At 42.8% G+C, this 19,289-nt stretch overlaps 1 protein-coding gene across 4 annotated transcripts in view; it reads left to right on the top strand.

Moving 5' to 3' along the window:
* The window catches only part of klhl29 (kelch-like family member 29), a 130,228-nt gene that overhangs the window by 43,050 nt on the left and 67,889 nt on the right, over positions 1 to 19,289 (top strand). For all 4 annotated transcript variants that reach the window (XM_088286339.1, XM_088286340.1, XM_088286338.1 and 1 more), the window contains one exon: positions 4,089 to 4,400. In XM_088286339.1, coding sequence (XP_088142465.1) covers positions 4,128 to 4,400 — 273 coding nt within the window. In that variant the 5' untranslated portion in view covers positions 4,089 to 4,127. The remainder of the gene's footprint in view (positions 1 to 4,088; positions 4,401 to 19,289) is intronic.

Raw genomic sequence — 19,289 nt, 5'->3', positions numbered from 1 at the left:
CTCTGGGGGGGGGGGATTCTAGTGAAGGATGGAAGAGAGTCTAATCTGGACTGGGCCAGAGAACCAGTCTGGGCGGCTCATATTTTTGCTTTCCGAGTTTGCTTCTTCTGGCGGCGATTAAAAAGAATTAAAGTCCGCCTTCCTCTTGGTCATAATAAGTTGATGTCGTTGTGAGCAATGTCTGCTCGTTTCGGTTCGAGTACAATTCCAACCGTACTAAAATTCATCACCAAAAAAACAAAACAAAACTCTTATTGGTCACAAGAATGCAAGTAAGAAAGACGAGTAGCGTTACCGTCGCTAACTATCTGGACGCGCGAGCTGGCTACAAATAAGTGCACTTCAGATTTAAGATTAGCTTTTAGGCTCGGAATTTAGGGCTATTTTTATTTTATATGGTCAGGACGAGGTTTAGGGTTTCTCGTCGGGTTTTATGGGTTAGCGTTAGGTTTGAAGCTGAATGCTAACATGCTAAACCAAATTCCGGTTCTCATCTGTTGGTTCGATTGCCATTCTGATTTCTGCTGGCGTTGTGGCGACAATGTCCTTCATCCTGTTAGCTTTCAGTCAGAAGCAAAGTCGCTAAGCCCGCAAAGCAGCCAACAATTTGCTAGCAACAGGTGCTAGCTTGTACTGGTGATGTTTCGCGTTGTATGGGCTTTGGTGTGGCATTAGCCAGCCTCTCTGCTGATTACCTGGCAGTTCACATGTGTTTGTGAGTCAAACGCCTCCCAGTTGTCCCGTTAAACTGGAGCTATTTAAGCCGAGCCATCTTCCGTGTCGCTATTAATCACCCAAGCAGAAGCTATTTGGGCTGCAAAATAGCAGCTTGGCCTGCAGTTTTTTTTGTTTTTTTTCCGAGATGCTCCTATATTTATTACAGGGCCCACTACTGACTGCCTGTTTCTTTCTGGAGCACTAATGAGCTGTAGCAATTGTAGTAGAAGTACTAATTCTCCTCAAAGCACCAGGATTAATTGCGGCAACTAATGAGAAGAATCAATCCCGAGAACAGTGTGGCAGGTAAGCTGCGTTCTTCTCTGCTCGCCCCCCGAAAGATGGACTCCCTAGAATCGCCCTGAGATTACGCTTGTAATTTACTTGTCTGGTTTAAATTCTGACCAAATGTCTTCATGTAACAGTGATTATGAAAACAAATATTGCGTTAGTGTCAGTTTTGCAGGCGGGTATATTTTATTTGTGATTTTTTCTTTTTTTTTTTTCTTTCGTGAGGTTAAAAAGAAAATGGATCTTTGACGTCTTTAGCCGTCAATGGTAGTTAATGACTGTCGCGGTATAGTAGTATCATTGGCATCCATAAATATGGTCATGCTTTTTTTCTTTTTTTTTTTTAAAATTATTTCTTTCTTTTTTTTTAACGTTTGAGTTTCGACTTTTTTCTCTAAAAATTTCTCAGTCAAGCCAACCGGAAGAGGAACATCCCAAAATGGTTCCTGTTGCAGGGCATGTTTGCCCTTTTAATTGCTTGTGTGCGCGCTCGTGTGCATGCCCGTGACGCTTTTGACGTTCCCACTCCTGCACCACTGCTCTATTTAAATGTCACGATGAACATTGTGTTGTCCTGGGGGATCTGTCAGCATATTCCGTGCTTTGTGTGTCTGCGTGCGCGCGCGTGCGTCCTACGGGAGCTTCTAGTTTACAGCAATATCTTGTTCCTGTAGAACTTACAGCAGATCCACTTTCGGTGAGGCTCATTTGTAGCGCGCTCGCCTGATGGTTAAATTGATCATTAGTGCAGTGAGTGCGCACGTGTGTGCGTCAGTGCGTTTGTGTGTCTTGCGAAGCAGGGCTGCCATCAGGTCAATAGAAGTAAATCGGACCACAGATTGGAAATGGAGCCTGTCCTCTTTGGGAGTATCGGTAGCCGGCGGATTCGGAACGTGGTGGCAAAAGGCAAACATTGCACATTTTGTGCACACGCACACACACGTACATATGCCGCCATCCTTTTTGGAGCTTACGCACACATTGGCTTTTTTGCTGCTGAACGCCATTTGCGGGCTGGTGGCATCCATCTGTCGCTTTCCTTCCTTCTTCACACGTGTTCCCACGTGGTTTCGATGTGGCGCGCCCGATGTTTAGACAGGCAGTTGCTGTCCTTAAAGTATTTATATATTTACCCCCCAAAAAAAATATATAATTCTGCTAATCACCTCCCGTCGGTGTTTGCACACCTACACGCGCCGGCGCGCTTGTCGTCTGGCAGGACAATAAAGAACAACAAAACATTTATTACGTGTAATTATCTCGTCATAAACTAACATTAATTGCTGAGAAGCGAGTGAGGTTCCCAGGTTGGTAAAATTAGTGTTTTGAGTCATCTGTGACATTACAGCTCATTTTAAATAATTCCATTGTGTACGTTGCCGCTATTAAATAAAAAAATGAATGAATAAATAAAAAATAAAACTAAATAAATAATTAATTAATAAAAAAATAATAAAATAAATAAATATATAAAAAATAAATAAATAAACAAAATAAACAAATAAATAAATTTAATTACAAAAATAATAATAATAAAAATTAAAAAAAACAAGTGAATGGATTGAAGTTCCCTTAAGCTGCTGGCGAGGTTATCGCTTCGATACATTTGTATCCATATGTGTTACTTTTTAATATGCTTTATCCAGAATTTATCCATTCGTCCATTCTCTTAAGTGCTTCTCCTCACAAGGTTCGCGGGGGGCGCTTGGAGCCTATCCCAGTTGTCATCGGGCAGTAGGCGGGGGACACCCTGAACTGGTTGGCAGCCAATCGTAGGGCACACAGAGACGAACAATCTCAATCACACGTCGGGTCTATTCAAAGCGTCCAATCAACCTGCCATGCCTGTTTTTGGAATGTGGGAGGAAACCGGAATACCCGGAGAAAACCCATGCAGCCCACAACTCATTCTAAGTGTTTAAACGTGCAACACTCATTAGTGAACGGAGCGAAGTTCTCCCGACTGGCAAAGTTATCGCATCAATACGTCTGCGCCGAAAATAACTCCTGCGTTCTGGTGTCATCCCTTGTTTTTGGAGTACTGTCACCATTTTCCTCCCATTGCGGTTAATTGAATGTGACGCAAAATGGACGAATGCCTATTGGCACCGCATCCCCCCGGGCGGTTGTGATGAATTTAAGTTTTTATCCGTTCTGGCAGTGCGCACAGGTGTGCCGGGTGTCTGGTTCCCCCTCCTCGTCTTCCTCTTCGCTCGGCCACGCTCACTTTTTGTATATCACACGCACACGCACAAACACACCCACACACATGCCGACCTTTTAAAAGCCAACTTGTGGTTATGCAGGGAATTTAGGACTTGCTAATTAGGAAGCTCCAATCCATCTGCTCGCCTCGCAATCGCAAACGTAGCAGGATTTTGTTTGAGTGGTACCCGGCGTGCAGCTGCCACTTGCGTGAGACTCACGTCGTCATGATCACTCCACAATGTGTGTGTGTGTGTGTGTGTGTTCATGTTTTGTCTATTGGCATCTTATGTTGTAAATAGGTTGCCTGTGCTGTGATGTGCTCGAAGGCCATAAATATATTCTTTGTTGTCATCTTGCCACCCCATATTTTATGCAAGTTCCCTGCGCCGTGGAAGGTGTTTTCTAAACTTACACTTCTATTTTTTGCTTTTGTGACACCTCAAATTCTAACTAATTACTCATGTGGCGTGTTGCTTTCTCAACACATCTATGTCTACATATATATTGTTTTTTTTTTTTTTTTCTTTCTGGAAGAATTACCCGCTTGCCCTCTTATTTCCTGGCTGAGGTGTGGAGCTGTGGAGATAAGGTAGAATATTAGCTGGCGGAAAGCGCCGTCATTGTTCCGCCGGACGAGCGCCGTGTTCCTCTCTACGCCTCACATATTTTTAGAGGTAATACGACTGTAGCCGCTCAGAAAATTCAAGGTTATTAAAGGAGGGGAGGCAGGCGGCAGGAGAGTGAACGGAGGGGGAAAAAAGCATTCTTGATGATTCAATGCAACCCCCCCCCGCCTCACCCGTAACATAACAACCAACTGTAAAAGGTCAACCGCTTGACCTTTCTGACCTTTCACTATGCTTGTCCCTCAGGCCTGCCCTTGCTATTCCCTCTGAGAGGAAGAGGAAGTGATGTCACGCCACCACCACCGCTTCGAACGGGACTACCGAGCACCGTGGGAGCGGCGCGACATCCGCCTGTCGGGGCTCCACAATGGCGGAGCCAATCATAGCTGTGCCTCTGCCATCGTCAATGGCAACAACCGCCCGGGGCTCCTCCCCCTCCCTGTCATCCCGTCACTGCTCCCCACGCCGACCGCCGTTGTCGTGACGACATCGGGCGGCGAGGTGGCGGTCAAGCGAGGCATCGCGGCAGCAGGCTCGGTCGCCTCGGCGTCGACCAAGGTAAGAGACGGGCGGCCCGCCGCTTGTGTCAAATTTCTCGCCGTGGTTAGCTTCCCGTCTTCCTTTCCTCTGGAAATGTTTCTCTGCTCGCCCATCGTTCATGGTTGGCCTCCGTCTGTCGCTCGGAGCTTGCCATCCGAACCGCTCCCGTCAACTCCTTGGTTCTTGCCAAACCATTTTCATTTTTCCCTTCCATCCTCATTTTCTCTGTCTGCCAAAAGCAAGGCTTGTCCTCCGAGCTCCGGCCTCGCTGCCCCCCCCCCCCTCACTTTGATTATGCAAATGACCTCCAGGCGGTGACGATCGGACTTTTCTGTGAAATCAAACAAAAAGCGGAAAGAAAGGCGGAACGGTTTCAATGATTTGAGATGTTTACGGCTACAGTATGTTGTTGTTCTTGTGATGCCGCGAGTGACTTTGCGTACATTTGCAATATTTTTGTACGCCCACCACCAGCTTCATTCTAAACACAAACTCTCCACATTTAATCCAAAATCTCTATCCAAACATCCCATTTTGATACAGAGACCAATCCAAATCCAGAACCGCGGTACTGTAAATTTGGTATTTGACCAGACTTATACCAGCCAGATAACGACTTAAGCCAGGCGAACACTGTCGGTCTTAAGCTCGATTCCAATTTCTGCTTTCGGACTCAAAATATGGGCTTGCAAGCAATCGCCGGGCATGGTACCCTCGGAACATTTTGTAGCTCCAGACTCATTGTAAAATGTGATGACTTCAATTGCTCGCTTTGGCTGTTTCGGCTTTTGCATTGCTTAGGTTTCCTTAAGCGTTCTGGAATAAGGGTCTGAAAATCTCCGTGGGTGTACTTGCTGATCATAAAGCTACGTTGGCACTTGCTTTTTTTGTGGCTTAATCCCCTCCCATACCAGCTACTGTAGCATTGCATTGTTTTGGATTGTATTGAGCTCGCCAAGGTCTTGAGTGGGACTCGGCGAGCCGACTGCCAGAATTAGTGCAAAAAGCGCAGGTCGCAGACGGCGAATCGGCGGTGTAGGAGGACGGTTTATGCAATGCATCAGCTACGTTCGTCAGTTTGTCCAAGTCGGCTTAAAAATGACTTAACACAACTTGTAATTTAAGAGTTCCCATGAACTGACAAGTTGCAAATCGTAAATTTGCATTGACACCGACCGGTGTCACCGAATCTCGCCATGGTCGTTGTCATCATTGAAGCGCAACGAGCTTCAATGAAGGCAACGGAGAGCCCAAGTCTAAAAGGCGAACCGCTCGTCTCGCCTTTAATTACGACACGGGCGTCTCGGGAGCCAGCCAACACCTCCGGTGCCTGGCTTTCCATCTCGGATCCCCGCTGTCGTTTGGTCAAATCGGATAAAAGCTGCTGGCGGTTCGGGAATTCCTGACGGGAACTTCCGACACGTGTAAAAGCGACGCTCCATAATCTTCACAACCAATCGTATTGTAGATTGGTGCGACATGGGACAAGTTGGCGGTTATTTTCACCTGTGTGTGTGTGTGTGTGTGTGACAAGCGCACCATCTGGCGTTATTGTCCGTTACCGATGTAAAGCTACCCGCACGGAACAGCAGATTGTAGTTAATTCACAGCGTCGTCACACCCCCCCACCCCAGTCCCAAGTCGCTCAGTTAATTATTTGTCAACGCTTTTCCATGTTGTCATCGCATTCATAAAAAATATATATATATATATATCATGCCCTCCTCTTAAAGAACCCACGCGTATCGTCATAAAAACACCACTCGTTATTACGTTCATACAAACATCGTAAAAGTTTAACAAGACGCGTCCTCGTCATTTTAAAGTGCCGTGTTACAAATCAAATGCATTAAATGGAAGAGCAGTGCGAGGGGATCGCTTTGATCCACGGGGCCTGGACGCAAACCATCCGTCAATATGTTTATATGATTATGACTTTTCACATCAAGGGTCAGGGTGGTTGTAAGACGTCATTATTATGACTGCCTTTTAGATGATGAAAAAAACACTTCAGTAGGTGCGCGTGAAAACTGACGTTTTTTATGTGATAATTGAGAGAAAATGTGTCGGTCACACCTTGGTGGAGAACGATTAATTGCATAAATGAGTTGCGTTCCTAAAAAAGACACGGAAATGGGTTCCAATGCAGAGGTCAAATATAAAACGAGTGTGGCGACGCGGCTGCTTAACAGCCGAGCGCTTTGTTCATGCAAATTACCGGCCATTGAAAACACAGGTAACGTCTCGTGCGGAGTTCTCGTCTTCTCTCTCCTGAAGTGACAAAAGTACTCTCGACTTATCGGGGTTATAATTATTTAGGATTTTTTTTTGTTAGTTTTTATTTAGATTTAAAAGTTTTTTTTCGTTTTTTTCCAGTTAAGTTTAATATGTATTTATTCGTATTTATTTTTTTTTCCCAAATGCTTTGTTTTATATTTATATGTCATAGCTTTTTGTAATTTATGCATTATTTGTTGGGTCTAAGAAAAATAGAATTCTGAAAGCTACTGTATGACGAAGGACATTTAAATAAAATCAAATAAAAGAATCCCCTCTTCCTGCCGCCGCTGCAACCCTTGCGCGCACTCATAGCCAAAAACGCAACAACGAGGCACTCTAATGCTGTTAAGCCAACCCAAAGCCCCAGTCAACATTTTCCACTACACAGTTCTCAGTCTTTGTACATTTCTTTTCAGCAATTACCTTCAAAACTTCATAATGTGTTTAGAAAACAAATCTCTGAAAGTATTTGCGTGGTGTCAAAATGCATATGCGTATTTTCACTGCACTTTTTGCCCTCCACTGGTCGTCTCCAATAACTTGACTTTGCCGCACATGATGGAGAGCTATCTGGGGACTTTCCGCCGAGATGCCCGCGCATCAGCTCTTTTATTGTACCCGAACGAGGTAATGATGCCGCTAGAGGCCAGATGGACAGACGGACCGGTCGTCATCTTGTCAGAGCACAGCGCGCGCCGTAGAAAGTTTCGAGCGGCAAGCCGGCAATCCCTGTTCGCTTTGTCGGCGGGAGCTCGTCATGTGAAACAACCGAGGTGCCTTGAGCTGCTAAGTCCCCGAAGGGAATGCAGGATGTTCAAGGAGTTACGGTGGAATAAGAAAGAACACCTTCCTTTTTTTCCCCAAAAGCTTATTGAGCTGTCAGGTTGCAGTCCCGGTCACGGAATATTGATTTTCCGTCACATGTCCAAATCTGGTCTGAATTGTCACTTTTTTATTTTTTATTTTTTTAAACCTCAGAAACTTCTACAGTATACGCAATTTCATTGTATGTCTTCTGATTGTTGATATTAAACGTATGCAAAGCTTTCGTTGCATAATGTTTTAATCAAGCAATTGTGCATTTTGTCAATTTGAGATTTTGCTTCTCTGCACTCAACTAAAACGGAGTTGTTTTATGACAATGGCTTCACGTCTGTGCTGAATGGAGCCGACACGGTTCTGATGTTTGTCTCCACGATGCTATTTTAAGAATCAATTGTGATCTTATGGATGCAACCTGTTGGGCCAACATCATTAATAGAACTCCGAAAAAAAAAAATGGGAGGAGACGATAAATAAGTCGTGTTGTTTCTACGGGTCAACAGACAAGCCTCATAATGAAGACATAGAGTGTGCGTGCGTGTGCGTGTGCGCGTGGCTGCGTGGCCATGCCTGTACTTCAGCGCATTTCATTAAGCTCATTGAAACGAGGTCGTTAAGCCAATGAAACCAAAAAAAAAATAACACTGTGAAGTCAAGTGTGTGCGCGTGCGAGAGCGAGTCCGTCCGTGCGCGTGTGTGTGCGTGTGCGTGTGCGTTCCTGGGGGACACGTCAAGTATGCCGTCGTGCTAGCATTAAAGCGCTATCGCCACTGTAGCATCCTGATAGCGTTCTATGAACAACTTGACAATGGCGGCTATTAGGATGCTTTAATTAGCTCTCATCCAGCTTTAAATAACAAGTAACGACCGCCGACCCCCCCCCCCCCAACACACACGCACACGCACACGCGCTCTACTCAGACATACAGTACCATTGCGCGTGCCCTCATTAAGGTGCTCTCGATGTAGTCTGGGGCTGTTGGCGCTGACATGTGACGAGGTGCAAACGAGCCCCTGTACATCCACGCTATGTTTTCAACCTGTAAAACTAACAACAGAAATAGCAGTCGTCATAAAAAAAAATATATATATATAAATAAATTAAAAAAAAACTAGACTCCACCTTTATAGTCCAAGTCATGACCTGTGGTTGAAGGTCTGACATCCTGCTTGTTCTTATTTCGAAAGTATTCCTCTCATAAGATATAATGTGAAGTTTCCTCGCCACCGCCATCCCATAACTTGTGGTTATAAGAAGTTCTGGAAAAACTCAGATTCTCACTAAAAGGCTCGATCGATAAATTGGTTGATACTATCGCACTGATTCCTGAGGTGGAACAGGAATAGGCTGTGACGAATGTTTATTTTTATTTTATTTTTTATTTTTTTTCCTTTTTTTTCTCTCGCCCTCCTTACTTTTATTTTTTTTTTATTTTTTTATTATTATTTATTTATTTTATTATTATTATTATTATTATTGTTATTTTTTTTGGAGTACCGTATGGTGTCAGGTGACTTTAAGTTTGTCATCGTCATCTAACACAGATGTGAAGCAGCCACCAGAATCGGACTCATTCAACTTTAAAGCCGTGCAAAGATGTGGGTGGGTAAAAAAAAAAAATTGATATAGCGACGGTCATGGTCCTGGAGCAGAGTCTGCAAATTCACTTTATAAATTCTCTTCATAAGTTCTAAATGTCTCATAGGCCTTCGATTTAAGGCGGCAAAACAAAGGCCGCACACGCGCGCGCACTCACTACACAATGTGATTGTAACCTCCCTCGGCTGCACCTCACAGTCATCCGATTACGTCCTAGTGGGAAATAACAGTCGGCGCGTTGGAGGAGCGGAGCGGAGCGCCGCCTCGCAATTAGCGAGCAAATTGAAGTTAATAGTTTGGCGAGTTGAGAAGCAACACTTTGCAAAAGTAATTGCGCAAGTAATTAGCATTTAGATGATGAGGGTTCAGAAATGCTTCCACAGGTATTGTGTCGTGTTTAATTGAATTTATTTAATCTTATATATTGATCTGTGTGCGAGAGAAAAACATGTAACCTGTAATTCATTTTTTTTTTTCCCTTCCCCTCCTCCATGCGTTTAAACTCGCTGATACCTTTAACTTTGTTCCCGAGCCAACTATAAGAATAAATTGAGTTAACTGTTGTGTAGGAAGGGGAAAAAAAATAGGATTACTTCACATTGAATTGTACTGAATGATTGTGACAAGGATAAAATTAAAATTCATGCACAGAATAGTAAATGCATAAAAAAACGCAATAATACAACATTTTCTAAATTGTATTTCACTTATGTGCCATAAGTGGAATTATTAAGCTTTATTTTCAGCCATTTTTTTTAATTAAATTATATTTATATATTTACTACATATTGGAATCTGAAGAAAATTAGATTAAAAAAATAAATACATTGGCAAATTATATATATATTTCTATGACATTTCCTAAAAAAAAGAAAAAAAAATTAATAAATAAATAAATTCCAATGTAGTTTTGATGCTTGAGATTTGCATAGGAGAGAGAACTAAATCCAAACTAAATAAAAGGCAGGAAAAAAAAGTTTGGCTCTTAAATTGTGACCTGCAAAAATGAGAATGTGTTAAATGACACCACGGGGCAAATTTGGGGGGGCAATCTGATCATCACGCAAAGCGGAAAACCACACTCTTTTTTTACTTTTGTTTTTAAAAAAAAAAAAAAAAGCAAACCCAACAAGACAAACACAACCCTTTTAAAATTGCCAGCTCAGAAGTGCACATAATTAATAATTCATTGCTCTCATCTTGTGCCTCTGAACATTTTGCACGCTCCTCCTTTTGACTTTTTTTCTTTTTTTTTTTTTTAAACACATTTGCACCCCAAATGAGGAAAAACAAGAGCAAGGTGGCTGAAGGGCGAATAAATTCCCACTTTTATCTAAAACAACAAAGTGTTTAATTCCGCCGTGCGTCACGCTTAACTGATTCATCGGCACGAGAACGGGGAAGAACAGCATTTTTCCATCAAGACTTAATCAGAGAGCAGACGCGTTTAAAGTCGCGATAAGTGATTGTTGTGTTTGGGCAGCCTGTCGTCTGCTTGTCTCATTCTGATCCTCATCTCTGTTTGGCGTCTCTTCAAATATTGACGACTGGTCCTGCTCACATTTGGTGTGCAGGAGGGTTTCCACCTCTCGGTTTTCTAACATATCTTCTATTTCATACTTGATCTTACGAATTAAATTATTGGGGCATAAATAAACATAGATACACATCGACAGTAATAATATATAAACAAATAATAATATAGTTATAAAATTATTTCTTAATACAATAAGTTTTCCCACCTACGGACCTCTGTCAAACGGAAATTCCCTCACCCGGGAAAAAAAACGCTTTCAATTTTCTACGACTATATTACGTTAACGATCGATTTCCTCAACAACGGCAATTACGATATCCTAGATTTCTTATCCGAACACTTCCGGTTGCCCATGTCGCCTCCTGACGCATTGAATACCGTATTTTCCGGACTATAAGCCGCTACTTTTTTCTTAGATTTTGAACCATGCGGCTAAAACAGCTTTTCTGTGGATTTTTTTTTCACCAGTAGGGGCGCTCTAGAGTCCAGAAAATACGTTAAATAAATCACATTTTTTATTTTTTTTTTAAAGAGTTCTTGCGGCTTATATGCGGGTGCGGCTTATCCCGGAAAATACGTTAAATATGCTGGAAAAAAATCATAAACCTTTTCTAAAGCGCCCTAAGTGTCAAGTATTGACTTTAGTGGACACACTTAAAAGTGCTCGTTAATAAATGATGCATCGGCAATGAGACGCCAATGAGATTGAAGCTGTCTCGTGTCAGCACTGTAAAGGTTCACCGCAGCAAACCTGAGAGGACAGCGTATGCACGCACACACGCGCGCACCCCCACCCCCACCCACACACACACACACATACACATACGTGCGGTTATGGCGGCGTGGCGAAGCATGCCGCTCTTAATGAGAAAAAAAAAAAAAGTGAGTTTGCAGTCATTTGTTCGGCCAGAGTTAAGGTCAGACCACAAAAGGCTGATTGAGTCTCACCCTATTCGAATCTGCATTTAAAAAGTGATCTATAATTTATGAGTGTAATACTAAAATGACTGGCTCGATGCCTCCCCCCCCCCCCCCTCCTCGCTCCAGAGCAACAGAGCCCCCAAAGCAACTCCACCGCAACGCACACAGCACCCACAATGGAATCAATGGAATAATAATAATAATAATGAGAAATGGCTCGCTCGCCCCGGTGAATATTTTGCCGTGGTATGATTATAAATTAGAATAATAAGTACAGTGCAGTTCCCTGGCAGTGTTTAAAACTGGAGTGAATATTAAATGAACAGAAAAAAAAAAAAAACGACTCATGTGCGCAAACCATTGGAAAAATTGGCCATAATTCATTGCAAGCAACCAGTTTGATCACCTAAAATGTTGTAGCTTTCAAAAAAAAAAAATGTCACTTCAATAATTATTAGGAGTGTGAACCAGCACATGAAATTGGACCCGTCGGAACATTTGACAAACAAACACAGGGTAGCTAATAACAATGATGTTATTCAAAATGGATTTTGTTTTTGGATATCAAGCATGTTTTTTTTCCCCCCAGCATTAACTCATTCCCTGCCTGAGACGATTCTACCCGGCAACTGGAATGTGAGCATTTACTTGCGCCGGTGTGTATGGTTTTCAAGATTGTGTCCAATTCAGGTTTTCAACCACTGTAAAAACGAACTTATCCTTGTTGATGGTGATCGCTTTGGATTTGAGATCAGAACAGCTTTTGAGTAGAAGAAAAGATAGTATAAAAAGACTATTATTAATATGTGGCTATTTTTAGTTGCAGATTGATATATTAATACATATTTGATCATCCAAAACTCTTGTTTGTTGTTTGCTAGTTTGACAGCGAGTGACAAACTTTTTGTTTGTTTTTCTTCAAATAATTTAATCCAAAAATTTGTTTTGGGGAGAAAAAAAAAACACACCAGGCTATAAGCCGCAGTTTTCTATGTTGAAAAAAAAATGGTTAATTTCGTGCTGTGAATGCACATAAAGATACATTAACATTTATAACTTGCCTTTTAACACGGCAACAACTTTGCGAATTAAAACAGAACTGACCCAAGAGAAAAAAAAAATACAAATCCAGATTTATTAAGCATATTTTCTGAACTATAGAGCGCCCCTAGTGGTGAAAGAAAATTCCACAGAGAAGCTGTATTCTCCGCATGATTAAAAATCTAGGAAAAAAGCGGCTTATAGTTTCTTCTTGGAATAAGAAAAATGTACGTAAATATCTTTGATAAATCGACATTACAAATGGGTGTGGAATTTACGACCCCGCCTCGATAAACAGGGGTCGACTGTACCCAAATTTGCATTGCTAAGAAATTATTTTTTTACCAGGAAACTTCATTGCTTCATCATTCAGTTTCCTTGTACTTTCGAGGCGGCAAGACTCGCAGCTGACAACAGCTGTCTTTGCTAATTCCCTTCATTAGCACTTTACAAACTCTTCGCAGTCGCTCGGCAGCCTCCGGAGAATGAGCCAATTATAAACGACGGAAGGGAGGGGGGGGAAAAAAATAAATAAAAATTGGACAAAGTATCATTTTCACCTTTGACAAGAGGCCTCTCACGCACGCTTGAGCGGTGGGGCGAGACGCCGCCGGTGACGGATGACGCTGACAAATCTAAGACGACAGCCACTTGGAGCTGTCGGCGGCGGATAGACGGCGACGAGCCTCTCGACACGCTCGCCCCGTCTGACAAACTCGCCGCTCTCCCTACGCTGACAGTCCTGAGGAGGACTTGAGTGGAATGACCACCGAGAAGTTAACAAAACACTTGAACTCCGATAGACTTTTGGAATCGGATTGCCGCAGCGTGGCGTCAACGAACCCGTTCATTTTTGTGTCGTGTGGCAAAGCGCCTCAAATAAGAGAGGAGCTGGGCGGAGTCATTTGGGCTGGTTAACTTCTCTTCGCTCAGCATGGACTACACCTCAAAGCAGTCTTGCTGCAACTGTCGTCCATGAAGGACATTTAACTCTCTAAAATTCCACCGAGCCATTAGTAAAGGATGCGCCATTCTCTTTTTTTTTTGGGGGGGGGGGGGTCTCATTCAAATATGGGCATGCTGGGAACCGAGGGCGGTGTTGCCGCATGACCCGTCCAGCGTGAAAATGGCTTTGTTGTGAAGTCTCAGCTTCAGCTTAGCCCAGGGGTGTGTAAACTTTTTGATTGGCGGCCCACAATGGGTTCTAAAATTTGACCGAGGGGCCGGACCAGGAGCAGATGGATGGAGTGTTTTGGTTCATCTCACCTCATCGGAGAAAAAAAAAAAAAATACATTTAATTTTAAATGACAGTGAACAAAATGCATGTCTTTGAAAAACCACAGTATTTAGAAAATAAAAAGGTTTGTTCATTTAATTTTTTTCAAGTTCGGCGGCCCCGTGCCATAGTTTGCCCACCCCTTTGCTAGAGGCTCATATTTTGAAAACAACCGGCCAGGTCCAAGGGATGCATTCATTGTGACATGGTTTTAGTAGTTGCCTGCTATAAATAAAAAAATTCTCCATATAATTTTTTTTTTTTTTTACGCGGCGGTCAGTCTCGTTTCAAGATCTCCATCTCCTATATTGCCATTTTTTATTTATTTTTTTTTTAACTTTCCTAGTCTAGTACTTGTGACCTAAAATTGTGCCAAGCTAAAAAAAAAAAATAGCTCGGCCCTGAGTGGCTTTTCCGATTAATCGTTTTTGCGTAGTCAACCTTTCAAGAACCTCCTTCCCGTCCGTTGTCTATTCTGACCGAGGTTTTTGTCAGAGCAGTTTCTCAGTATTTCTCAGTTTTTTTTTTCCATGTTCTGCCGTCTACCCTCGAGTACAAATTGTCTTATTACCCGCAAGTCAAGAAGTAGATCCAGAAGCCCCTTGCTCACCTCCGTTGTCCTCGTTTGTTCGCATCAGTGGAGTTTCAACCCATGCGTTCAATGTGATGTGGTTTTCGCAGTTTCCCCGCAATACTCCCGACCTGTGAAGCCTATTATTGCGCGACAAGACACGAGCGTTGACAAAGTCACTGTGACATAAATAGACATGGCGGGGCGGCATCTTGTCTTTCATCCCAGCGTGATATCCAGTGACTGCTTATTAGATTGAACCGTCGGACCCGTCAGCTCGGAGCCACGCTCATAAGTGAGCCAGTTTGTTTCCATTCCCGTCCGCATGGGCGAATAACGGAGCCTCTGTCGGACCGCCGCCTTTGGAAAGCCTCCAAGTTTGCTTTATTCGAAGGGACAAAAGCAGCGACGGCAAAGGTCAGGCGGGACATGGCGGCGATTGTACGGGAACCTCGGCAACATCCCGTCCGCTCACGTCGGAGATTGACACGCGCCACATAGATAAGGTTCATCTGGTCACTATTGTCCAAGCGCTTGCCTTTGTCGCCGCCTTCCCTTTTTTTTTTTTTTTTTTATCTTCTTCTCTGCCGTCAATAATTCTTGACGTGCGTGATGATGGCATGATAAACGCGTCTTTGGCTGCTATTTTCTGTCGTTCGCGTACGCACTGACGACGACATCTGGCGGCGCCGATAAGTCACTCAGGTGATTTCATAAGCTGTTAACAATAACAATGAAACCGGATTTTCCAAGACTGGTTGGAAATGCAACCTCAGCAACTTTCCTGCTATTTGAATTGAATTGCTAGGACAGTTAATCAATTCCTGAAAGTTCAAGGATGATTGGTTTTACTTGTACTTAATATTTAAAAAAAATGCTAAATAAAATGGAATTTTTCTTATTTATTAACCCATTTACTGCCATTGACTGCATTTTTTTTTTCTAATTCTAATTCTTAGAAATTCAAACATACCCTTTACATATAATGCCCACAATGAAATTCAGTTAAATATTACGGAATACAATTTTAACAATTAACCCTGAAAGTTCAAAGACCACATGCATGTATTTTTTTATTTATTTATTTAATTTAATTTTTTTTTTTAAATAATTTAATCAAGTCAAATCAAAATATATAATCAAATAAAAATGACAAAATGACACATAATTTGATTCCAATTGAAAAAGAAAAAAATTAAATTCAATCTGAAAAATATAACCGTTGCCCTTGACTTCATTCCACAAAGTTAAAAATGAGCACTTTAAAGCAATACATTCAAGCAAAATAAATCTTTCTCAATTGCATTTCTAATGGGACACATTGTAGTACAATGAATATCTAATACATAATTGAGAACCAGACGATAGACATTTAGTCCTAATCCATCCTTGAGGGTGCGCTGGGATTGGTCACCGAGCAGACAACTGACTCAGCATCTCCTTGATTAACAATCAGCATTCCTCGTTAAACTTTCCGTCCGGCCTCCTTAAAGGAAAATCGCTGCTTAATCCCTTTTTCCCTCCCTCCCCGTCCGTCTCTCTTGCGGCCGTCTGCTTTAAAGCAGATTTGTTTGTCTACAAACATGGCGACGTTCGCATTCTTGAATGGAAAATGATGATGGCGGTGCTCGTTGGGAGCCAAATTAAATCAGGTGCAGTCATTAGCGCAGACAAGCCAGTTTATGGACGTTGCCTTGAGGAACAGCAGACGTGCTCGGAGGCTGCCAAATAAACCATGAGGCCCGTTTTCTCCCGTTTTTTTTTTTTTTAATACCAGGAAGGAAAAATCAAATCCAAAAAGCAAAACAGGAAGTGACACTTTTTATTAGGAAGCTAATAGTTTCCCTGCCAGGGTGCTCAAAACTGTCTTGCAACAAATTGACATTTTGGAGTCCAACATCCCTGAAAAAACTTCCAGGGAAGACAACTCTGCTTCTGCATATTGAAAATTTTTACTTTCCCAGCCCATAAACTTTTATCTTATCTTACCTTTACCTTAAACCAGGTGTGGGCAAACTACGGCCCGGGGGCCACATGCGGCCCATTAAACGTTTTAATCCGGCCCGCCTACTTGAAAAAAATTAAATGTACAAACCTTGTTAATGTTTTATTTTCTAAATTCTGTGGTTTTGTCAAAGACATATTTTTTCGTAATGCTTTTGTTCACTTTCATTTAAAATTAAATGTATTTTCTTTGCCTCCGATGAGGTGAGGTTACCGGTTGCTCTGTCAAATTTTAGCACCCATTGTGGCCCACCAATCAAAAAGTTTGCCCACCCCAGCCTTAAACCATAATCCATTACCCTTAACTTTTCACCCTATTTTAAACCCTAACCCCTAAACCTTGACCTCAACACAACCCCAAACCCCAAATCCTTAACCCTAACCCCCACCCCAAAATTTCCCAACACCAGGCTTCAACCACAAAGCCTCAAAATGATAAACCCTGACCATAATCCTTACACCAAAACCTTAAAACCTGACCCGGAATCAGATCAGAACGCCGACTCTAATATTACCCCCCAAATCTTAAAAGGCACCTTAAAGACTTGCTCTCCTCAATTCACCTTCTGGTGTACCGTGACGAATCTGCCTCAGAAAAACAAAGGGCGCACCAGTGAGGTAATTTCTCCCCTGTGGTCGTTTTGTGAAGGATCATCTTCTCACGAGGAAGATTTGCTGACATTTTCACCATTCAATGCAAATGGCGGGCGGCGAGTCTGGGACGGGATGAGACGGGCGGCGAGAAGCTAATAAATCAAATCCAGGCAGCAGAGTGTGAAGGTGGTTTACTTTTGGGATCCTCAGAGAAGGGGGGGGGGTAAGAAAGTAAGTCGGGAAGGCTGCGTCTGCTTTGTGGATTTATGGAGGACAATCCGGTTGTCTGTTTGCGTTCTTCTGCATAAGTGAGCACAACATCAGAACACTGGCGAAAGTGTGGGAGGACGAGATTTGCACAAAGAACTTCTACCAAACCTTTTCTTAACACAAAGCCTTGACGAACCTTAACCTGAAATCCAAAATCTCATCCCCAACCCTGAACCACAAAACCTTAAAAATCCTGAATCCAAACTACTAACCTCCGTCTAATTCAGGGGTGTGTAAACTTTTTGATTGGCGGGCCCCAATGGGTTCTAAAATTTGACAGAGGGGCCGGGCCAGGAGCAGATGAATGGAGTGTTTTGGTCACCTCACCTCATCGGAGAAAACAATATATATTTAATTTTAAATGAAAGTGAACAAAAGCATTACAACAGTTTTAAAAAAAAATAAAACATTAACAAGGTTTATTTCTTTATTTTTTTTTTTTCAAGTTGGGCGGGCCAGATTAAAACATTTAACGGGCCGCATGTGGCCCCCGGGCCGTAGTTTGCCCACGCCTGCTCTAATTTCATTATCAAGTCACCTTGTCAGTCAAGTTTGCGGGAAGAAAGCAAACTACTTTGTTAGTGTTCATTCTCTGTTGATTAAGGCACCTCTCGTTGCTTCCCCGTCGCGGCGGTCCCGGCATGGAGTCTGTGGACCGGATCAATGGCCTGACCAGACACAATGGCGGAGTTGTTTTTTTTAATTTTTTTGGGGGGGGGGGGCGACATGCTGCATTGATCGCTGCTGTCGATGCTTCGCTAGTGACACTTAATTGTGCGAGGAGGAAAACCTTTTTTTTTTTTTTTTTTTTTTCTCCGCCTATTTTTCAATCAATTACAAATCGGCTTTTGAGAAGCAGAACAACGGTGCGTAGCTTTGGACGGATGATGGAATGATCCATCACTGTCGCAGAATCCACCATAGGATGATGGTATCCTTTCATATTAAAAAGGGGCAGCGCAAAAAAAAAACAAGAAATGAAAGGGGAAATGGCGGTGCTCAGTGGAACAGAAAGCTCCACGCAGCCTTGTGTCTTAATGGAATGCCGGCAGCAGGTATTACACCGAATCTCGATCAGAGCCCATCAAAGTGCGTGATGTATCGCGGCAGAATATCAAGCGCGGCCATCTTGATTGTTTACTACGTCGCTCTGCTTGGCTGCCGACACTGGATTTATGTGGGTGTGCCGTGGCTGCAAAACAAACTCCACTCGGGGAGTGGAGAATTGAGAATCAGGGGAAATCAGTCGCATCTTTTGAAATGGTCTATACCAGGGGTGGGCAAACTGCGGCCCGGGGGCCACATGCGGCCCGTAAAACGTTTTCATCCGGCCCGCCCAACTTGAAAAAAAAAAAAAAAAACAGTTGTAATGCTTTTGTTCACTTTCATTTAAAGTTAAATGTATTTTTTTGTCTCCGATGAGGCGAGGTTACCAAAACACTCCATCCATCTCGTCCCGGTCCGGCCCCTCTGTCAAATTTTCGAACTGATTGTGGCCCGCCAATCAAAATGTTTGCACACCCCTGGTCCACACAGAAGAGGTCTTCGGTTTACGACAGTTCTATACCTACCTAAATTTGAACGTATTTTGTCAAATTCCCCAGGGGAGGCGCTACTGAGTGAGATACTCTTCAATTTCTGCACACGCCCCCCCACAGTGAGAGGTACACGATTGTAAAATAAACTAAAAATCAATCGGCACCATAGAAGGAAGTCTCCTCGCTGCGACCACTCAGACTAATAAAAGAAACATTTAAACTTATTTGAGATTTACTGCACTCGCCGCATTACACCAAGTCGAGGAGCACCAATCTCCCCAATGCGAATAAGCATGCGGAGAAGGGGCGGATTTGAACGATCAAATTAAAGGATTAAACCATGTATGAAATCCGTGTTTCAGTGGGCTCTTGGTGCGAAGACACTTTGAGGGGGAATATTATGCTCGAGCAGATAAAAGAGTTCGGCTTTGGCCCATGTTTAAACCCAATAA

Source organism: Idiotropiscis lumnitzeri, chromosome 21 (genome assembly GCF_059441095.1).
Source record: "Idiotropiscis lumnitzeri isolate Australia: NSW breed Sydney's pygmy pipehorse chromosome 21, RoL_Ilum_1.0, whole genome shotgun sequence".
Classification (NCBI taxonomy): domain Eukaryota; kingdom Metazoa; phylum Chordata; class Actinopteri; order Syngnathiformes; family Syngnathidae; genus Idiotropiscis; species Idiotropiscis lumnitzeri.
This window is presented reverse-complemented; position numbering and strand designations above follow the sequence as displayed.